Source organism: Vigna unguiculata, chromosome 1 (assembly GCF_004118075.2).
Source record: "Vigna unguiculata cultivar IT97K-499-35 chromosome 1, ASM411807v1, whole genome shotgun sequence".
NCBI classification, from domain to species: domain Eukaryota; kingdom Viridiplantae; phylum Streptophyta; class Magnoliopsida; order Fabales; family Fabaceae; genus Vigna; species Vigna unguiculata.
This window is the reverse complement of record NC_040279.1, coordinates 21,267,769-21,275,921: the sequence shown is the minus strand read 5'-3', so window position 1 is coordinate 21,275,921 and position 8,153 is coordinate 21,267,769. Positions and strand designations below refer to the sequence as shown.

Sequence of the window (8,153 nt, the reverse complement as noted above, 5' to 3'; positions counted from 1 at the left end):
ATAATCATATATTAAATGACACTAATTAGGAGAAGGTTATGCCTAAAGTTAGTTCATCTTCAAATATACTAAGTAAAGATAAATCACTTTTCAAATATACTAAAATTTATAGTTATATATATCTTTTATTGCATGTACAATATGGAGCCAGTGGAATATTATTTGTTTACCATGGAGACAATTTAGATTTTAGTCATACATTTTGTTAATTCTAGATTAAATCAATTATCAATTTACACTTTTGTAAACTCTTTTTAATCTCTTTTCTATTAACAATTAATGTGATTAACGTGACAAACACTCTACAAATTCAAATAAGAAACTTAGTATATAGTCTTGTATAAGATGTAAAATAAAATTTTTGATAGAGACATTGATAGGTAAAGTGTTGTTGCACTAAAATATAGATGCATGTAATTATAATAATAGTAACCTGAGTCCGCTACACGTCGTACTAGTTAAGCGATTACTGGAACCTAAAAAAATACAAGTGAACGTGGTCCTTTGAAAGAAGCAGAGACTTCTACGCCATGGCCATGTGAGACATGTCTCGGTTCTTGAGCTTCCAATTCACTCAGATACCATATTAACATGTTCTGCCTCTCCAAGAATCTTCCCTCCTTCTCTCCTCTCTGTATCCAGTAAGTTCTTTCAAATTAATTCCTCAACTTGTGTTTTTCTCTGTGTTTTCTCCACCCATCATTTCGCTATTTTCATTTTAATATTCGTCAACAATCATGTCTGAATCCACCAGTATTAACTGTCTTTTCTGTCCCACACATGTAGATCATGCTACTGTTTTTTCTTTCTTTTTATATGGTCATGTCATGATGAAAGCTGTGGTTAGATGAAGCTTCTTCATTCCCAACCCACTTTGGCAGGGTTGAATTTCAGTACTTTTATGCTGTTAAAAAATGTGCCAACCATGCTTATGTGAAGTCCCATCCTTTATTACCTCATCAAGTTCATGTTATCATTAATGCTCAGTTTCTTCATAACACTGCCACTGTGATGGAATATGGTTGTGGAAATGAATGTTTGGTTTGTGTAGGATGCTTTGCTTGAAAGGATGGGGTGCACTTACTCTGTGTATAGGAAAAAAAAGACAAACTTTCCTGAAGTTGTGGTGTTTGTTCCATCAACAAGAATTCCGGTGCAATCTGATCTTCAAAGGGTGCTCAAGGGAGTAATTCCACGGGATCTTGCTGATAAATTGACCTCACTAAGGAATCAGATAGTGTTGGTAGCAGAGGATACCGGTGTGTCTTTGCTTCTTCACTTCATAAGTATCTTTTTTTTTTCTTATGTATTTGTTTTACTTGTTTCTTGAGATATACGATTGAATCATAAACACTAGGTCAAAATTCAGAACTTATGTTATGCATACTCCACTTCTTCAATTAATGACATTCATAAAGAAATTATAGATTTACTGTAGAATGAATAGTAAAGTGTGAAAATGTTATGCTGATCTGAAGTTTTTGTGCAGGTGGATCAGCTATATCTGAATTGCGGCGAGCTTTGAATGAGTACTTGTCTCTTCTGATTGGACTTACAAAGAAAGGTTTCTCAAATCCCCTTCTTTCAAAAAACTTTCAAACTTTTTATAGAATGAATATTGTTTCTCTTCATCTGTCAAAATTTACTGATTGATTTTCATTTGTTAACAGAGTATGGTCTTGAAGGACTAATAGATTTCAAATGGAAAAATTTAGAAGATGGGAAACAAGTAATCAAACTCATTCTTCTTCACTTTTATTATTGGTAATTTTAGTTTCTTGAACATGGTGAAGTCCACTTGGCAGGATAGCAGTGTAGCAAATACCTGGTTTGAGGTGTTGTCTGCAGTGCACCTTATGGCTATGCTCACACTGTCTGAGGCTGACTCAATGATGATTCCAAAGGACTCGTCAGGCTCTGGATTCAGGGTTGTATCTTCAGGTTTTGTGCCAATACATAAGCTTAAAGTTAGATGCTACTAAACCATGCACAAGTTGAACAATCATTGCATATATTTATATTGACAGATAGCAAGAGGGAAGCAATTGATTTGTTGCTGAAGGCCTCAGGATACCTGGAGTTCTGTTTAAGGGACATTCTAACTAGGATACCCCCTGAAATGAGGTACTTTTCTGTTTATAGATTTTAAGTTTTTGAAACTAGTTTTGGAGCGGCACTGAACAACACCCTATAGTAAAGTACATTCAAACAACATCCAGGAATACTTTTCCCCACGACTTACAGGAGGGTGTGTTGGAGGCTATTGCTATTCAAACACTTGGCCAGGTACTCCTTCATCAGTATTAATTCTTATAAGGTAAAATTTGAATAAACAACTTAACTAAACACTTAATGCATAAGCTTATAACCAAAAAGTAAGTGTGTGTGGCAAGTCACTAAAAACTTATGTTGATTTGAATAGATTATAAGCTTAACTTCTTAATAATAGTTCATCTTGATGATTTTAGGGAACGGAGATTCAACTTGGTCTTGCTGTGGAATGTCAGAAGGCAACTTTGTCTGTGAAGAGGAGATTGGCATGTGAACAGCTGATATACTTTAGTCAGGTTTTTATTCAATCTTTATTACTGCTTTAAATCACTAACTTTATGACTGCAATCTCTTTTGTAAGTTCACGAAAACATAATATCTGTTGAAAGGTAGTTATTATCCTCAATACTGCCTTTCAACACTGGTTTTGTTTGTTCTAGTTCGGATTGTTGTTTCTCAAGTAAAAATGTTTACTTTCTTGAGCAGGCTTATCACTGCTTGTTAGGATGCGACACCAACCAAGGGAGTGGAAGAAAGCATCTCCGATTCATCAAATGGAAATTTCTTGAAGCCAAGGTTAGTAATGATATCAAGATTGATTAAATACTTTCCACCAAAATTAAATCTTTGACATATTGTAAAGATTTTTTTATACTATCATTTAATCATGAGTTTTCACGTAGCTAATAGTTGTAACTTTGTAAAATTGCTTATAACATCATACTCTGTTAGCAGTATAAAAGTCTTTGCACCACATTAAACATAACATATATAATCCCAAATAAGCTCATATTAGGTATTACTATAAATTTTGATATCTCAGTTACACTGATATCTTTGTATTTATAGCTGACGACCAATGATATAAGGTATAATTTATATAATCCACAGCTTATAATTTTGTATTATGTTGTCAGGCTGCAGCCTACTACTACCATGGTCTGATCCTTGACAAGGGTAATGAACCAAACAGTTCCATTGGTGCTGTGTCTTGTTTTCTTGCTGCAGAAGAGCTTCTGGCTGAAAGCAAGAAGGCCAGTTTAAGCTTTTGCCTCGCAGCTCCAGTTACAAGGTTGGTATTATTGATCTCTAACTCTTGTATGAATGCTTCTTTTATCACATCCCTTTATCTTAAAAGACAAATGTGTATTTCTCTGTCAAGGGTTCCTCCACTCTGGGGTGCTATGAAATTTTTACACCAGAAAATTCCTGAAGTGGCATCAAGGAAGTCCCAGATGTATGGCTACCTTTGGGAGCAAGAGAAGTAAGGACCTTTCTTTGTTTCCAACTCATGTGTTTTAATCTTTTGATTTATTAAATAAACTCAAAAGTTCCTTTAGATATCATGATTATGAAAAATGAAACTCTTTTATTGATGCAGGGGTCTTCAATCATTGCCAGATCTTCCTGAGTTCCAATTATCATTACGTCCAGATGACTATGAACTTCCTGAAATTGATCCTGCATGGGATAGTAGAAACTGGGAATCTCTAGGACAGCCATTGAAGGAGCACCTTATAGATAGTGATGAGAATCCAACTGATTGATGAGCTTAAATGATCTTTGTTTTCTATCAGTAGTTCAATACCTTCTTGAATGTTAAAACTCTTGTATACGTGTTAACATTGTCATAAATATCAAGGTTACTATTCATCATATGATTCCCAAGTTACAAGATATAAGTGGATCACAACCTTTCTCTATAATCATCAATAATATCTATGCAGTTTTGTATCAAGCTTGTAATAATTTAGTTTCCTTTTGTTCTAATTAGCGCTAAGATTTGTGGATTAACACTCCTTTGTGACCGTCTCACTAGTTTAGTACCTTTTTCCTAATGGATCCTATGCATGCACAGCGAAAGCCTAATCCCGGGGATGTAAGCTGTACCACACCAAGCCAACTCAATAAAATAGTAATAAAACAATACCTATATACCAAAGCATTCAAGTAATCAGCTTAGGCCGCCAAGTAACCCAGACATCTAGAGGAGCAACCTACCTAAGACAACACATGAACAACACGAACCGCCAAGGAAAGTAGTCGGCTTAGGCCGACAACTCCGATATACTTAGGAGAAACAAAACCCCGTTAGTATTCAATAGGTCCACCTAAGGGCTTGGGTTAGGGCCTAGGCCCACTTACAGCCCAAACTAAGGCCCAAGCTAGGGCCCGACCCATGGCATAACCAAACATAATTAATACTCTATAAATACACATGGACCCCAGTAATTAAAGGTACGCATTCATTACTCCATTAATCACCTAATTTGACCTTTTGAGAGCTTTGACTCACTTGAGCTTCGGAGTCCCTTCTGCAGGTAACCCCTCCTGGGTCCAAACCGATATGTACCAACCGGGAAGAGGCCAACTGAGGAGATAGCGGACTACATGGGTAAGGTGACACTTGTGCCTAACTTATCTTGTTTGTTCTCTGCAGGAACAATTGGCGCCCACCATGGGGCACGAGACAACACCTTAGTACTCGTTTTTCTCCGAAGATGATTTCAACCCGCAGTAGAGCTGGAGTGAACAAGCAGGCGGATGCTGGTCCCTCAGGACCTGCTAGCATCACCCCTGACCTAGCCGCCATCCTAGACGGCCAGGCGAAGATGCAACAAGAACTAGCAGATCTGAAGAAACGCAACGCTGATGAGATGGAGGCGCTGCGACAAGAGAACTCTCGCCTTAGGCGAAAGATCGAAGCTGATCCCACCCTGAAGGGAAAGGCCAAGGAGGCGTCTGAGGCTGCAAGGTCCCCGACCTTCTAGCCCACAGAAGAGGAAAGTGAAAACAACCCCACCCCTCACACCTTCACCACCACCCAACAAACACCCATTCCCTCCACCCATCCCACTCACTTCCCCTCCACTCAACCAGGACACACTGTAGCCCTTACCCCTGCTGCTACCCTCCCCACCACCCAGATCCTCTACAACATACCCACCACCCTACACACTACACATGTTCCACCCTACAACCCATAATACCTCCCAACAACCCACATCCCCTCTCACAACTTCACCTCTACCTTCCCCACTCTGATCCACCATCCTATCCCTCCCCATCCGCTCCCACCCCACAAGCCTAAACGTCGCCACCCCTTCACCGATTTTATTGCTAACATCCCCCTTCCTGCCTAGTGGGAACCTTTCACACTAGACCGCTACACCGGCGAAACCGACCCTGACGAACACCTCAAAGTCTACATCACCCATGTCACCCTGTACACGTCCCAAGACACGGTCTTTTGCAAAGCCTTCCCCACCACCCTCAAAGGTCCCACTCTAGAATGGTTCACAACCCTTCCATCTACTCCATCAACAGCTTCGACGCCCTCTCCCATATGTTTTCCACCCATTTCGTCGGCAGCCGACCACATCAAACCACCACGATCTCCCTCCTAGGCATCAGGCAGGAACAAGGTGAACCGCTCAGAGCATTCATCGATCGCTTCAGCAAAGCAGCTCTTCGTACCCCGCACCTCAACCAGGAAATGATCCACCAATGTATGGCGCTCACCTTACAACCCGGCCCCTTCGCCAACAATGTCTACCTCCACCCACTCGCCTCTATGCACGAACTTAAGTTGTGTGCGGCCGACTACGTTCGCATGGAGGAAATGCAGACCCTCCACACCAAATTCTGCAATGACTTTGCCACTACATCCGCCAACCCCACCCCACAACCCCCTCGCCCGGACACCCGCACACGCGAGCCTTGCCAACCCCGTTTTACTAGATATGCTCCCCTCACTGTAGCCCGATCCCGCCTCCTTGATGAGGCCCTACAAGCTGACCTCATTCCACCACTACGTAAGACAACTACTCCCCCTAACGCAGATATGACCAAGTATTGCCGCTACCACCCCAACCATGGCCACACTACAGAAGACTGCAAAGCACTCTAGGATAAAATGGAAGAATTGGTCCGTGTTGGTCACTTTTGCCGCTTCATCCGTAGAGACGATCATCCCTCTCGATCTCGTCACCCCCCTTGATCTGACCATAGACGCCCTTCACACGACTCTCGCCACGACAGACGCCCCACCCAACCCGCCAACCAAGATCCCCAACCGACCCACACCGATATCACCCCCGCTGATCCTCCCCTACGCGACACTATCAACACCATCTCTGATGGCTTTGCTAGTGGAGGATCCACCTCTTCTGCCAGAAAGAAACACCTCCGCCATATTCAATCCATCAACTACATTACCCATTCCCATCACAGACGTCGCATGCCTCCCATCATCTTCATAGACGACGACTTTCACGGCCTCGACCACCAACAAGACGACCCCATGGTCATCACTGTTGAAATCGAAAACTACGCCGTTAAGAAAGTCCTTGTTGACCAGGGTAGCTCTGTCGACATCCTCTACTGGCCACCTATCAAAAACTCCAGCTCCCGGACACCGCCATGGTTCCATATGACGAACCAATCTATGGCTTTTCTGGCGAACAAGTCTCCACCTGCGGTTACATCGACCTTCACACTGTGTTTCGTCATGGAACCCAAACCAAAACCATTCCTATCCGTTTTCTTATCGTCGATTCCCCCACATCCTACAATGTCCTCTTGGGCCGCCTCTCGCTCAACACTCTCGGCGCTATCGTCTCCACCCCCCATTTGGCAATGAAGTTCCCTTCCCCTTCTGGCGACATCCTCACCATCCACTGCGACCAACGCTTGGCATGCGAATGCTACATGGCCAGCCTATGCCCACAACTCCCAATCCAGCAAACCAACCACATTGAGCGACCACCTAGCTCCGGCATCGCCCTATCAAGCGAAGATCTAGACCCCAGGGTAGGCTGGGATGTCCGTCTTGAACCCGTTGAAGAAACCTCCCCTCTAGAGCTTCCAAACGGCCATTCCATCAACTTAGGCACCGCTTTGAACTCAGATGAACGTGTCATCATCACACCTATCCTTGTCAGCAACACAGACCTTTTCGCTTGGTCCGCTGCTGACTTACCTAGGGTAGACCCTCTAGTCGCCTCCCACAAGCTATCCATCTACAAAGAAGTCCGCTACATCTCCCAGAAAAAATGCAAACTTGGCGAGGAACGCCGCTTGGCAGCTAAGGCTGAGGCAACAAGTTACTGAGCGCAGGATTCATCGAAGAAGCTCAATACACCACTTGGCTTTCTAATGTAGTCTTGGTGAAGAAAGTCAATGGAAAATGGCGGATGTGCGTAGACTACACGGATCTAAACAAGGCCTGTCCTCGCGATGCCTACCCCTTACCCAATATCGATCGACTTGTTGATGGCACGGTAGAGAATAAAGTGCTCATTTTCTTGGATGCATATTCTGGATACAACCAAATCCCCATGGCCGCATCTGACATGAACAAGACCGCCTTCAACACGGACGACGCCAACTACTTTTATAGAGTTATGTCCTTTGGTCTTAAGAACGCTGGAACAACCTATCAACGGCTGATGGACAAAGTTTTTAGCCATCTAATGGGACAATGTGTCGAAGTATATGTTGACGACATGGTTGTCAAGTCTCCAAGCCACCACCAACATGCCCAGGACCTATCGGCGGTCTTCTCCGCTTTACGCCAATACAACCTTCGCCTCAACCCTGACAAGTGTGTATTCGGCGTCGACCGCGGTAAATTTCTTGAATTTATGTTAACCCAGCGCGGTATAGAGGCTAATCCCGAAAAATGCAAGGCAATCATCGAAATGCGCAGTCCTACTACCATAAAAGAGGTCCAATGCCTCATAGGCTGCCTTACAGCCATTTCCTGCTTCCTACCCAAACTAGCTGAACAAAACCAACCCATAGTCCAACTCCTCAAGAAATCCGCCCGGTTCACGTGGACAGACGATTGTGAACAAATATTTCAGCAGCTAAAAACCAAT

General features: G+C 42.8%; 2 protein-coding genes across 3 annotated transcripts; both read left to right on the top strand.

Annotated features, from left to right (window-relative positions):
• Positions 1-491: 491 nt before the first annotated feature.
• Positions 492-3,977, top strand: LOC114179185 (BRO1 domain-containing protein BROX homolog). Of its 2 annotated transcripts, none has more exons than XM_028065430.1 (12): positions 492-641; positions 1,052-1,259; positions 1,490-1,564; positions 1,671-1,729; positions 1,806-1,941; positions 2,028-2,124; positions 2,220-2,286; positions 2,469-2,567; positions 2,758-2,847; positions 3,189-3,343; positions 3,434-3,535; positions 3,653-3,977. In XM_028065430.1, exons 2-12 carry the CDS (start codon positions 1,070-1,072, stop codon positions 3,816-3,818), a joined length of 1,236 nt encoding a protein of 411 aa, XP_027921231.1. In that variant the 5' UTR covers positions 492-641; positions 1,052-1,069; the 3' UTR covers positions 3,819-3,977. The 2 variants fall into 2 exon arrangements, with proteins under 2 accessions (XP_027921231.1, XP_027921239.1); XM_028065438.1 differs by lacking the exon at positions 492-641 and adding an exon at positions 823-933.
• Positions 3,978-5,563: 1,586 nt separating this feature from the next.
• Positions 5,564-6,181, top strand: LOC114189561. The gene has a single exon (XM_028078164.1). It carries the CDS (start codon positions 5,564-5,566, stop codon positions 6,179-6,181), a length of 618 nt encoding a protein of 205 aa, XP_027933965.1.
• Positions 6,182-8,153: the final 1,972 nt, after the last annotated feature.

Coding starts and splice junctions, on each gene's coding strand:
- LOC114179185 (XM_028065430.1), top strand. CDS start 1,070: ATGGGGTGCACTTACTCTGTGTATAGGAAAAAAAAGACAAACTTTCCT. Junction 2,568..2,757: donor AGCTGATATACTTTAGTCAG/GTTTTTATTCAA, acceptor TTTCTTGAGCAG/GCTTATCACTGCTTGTTAGG. Junction 3,536..3,652: donor TACCTTTGGGAGCAAGAGAA/GTAAGGACCTTT, acceptor TTATTGATGCAG/GGGTCTTCAATCATTGCCAG.
- LOC114189561 (XM_028078164.1), top strand. CDS start 5,564: ATGGTTCACAACCCTTCCATCTACTCCATCAACAGCTTCGACGCCCTC.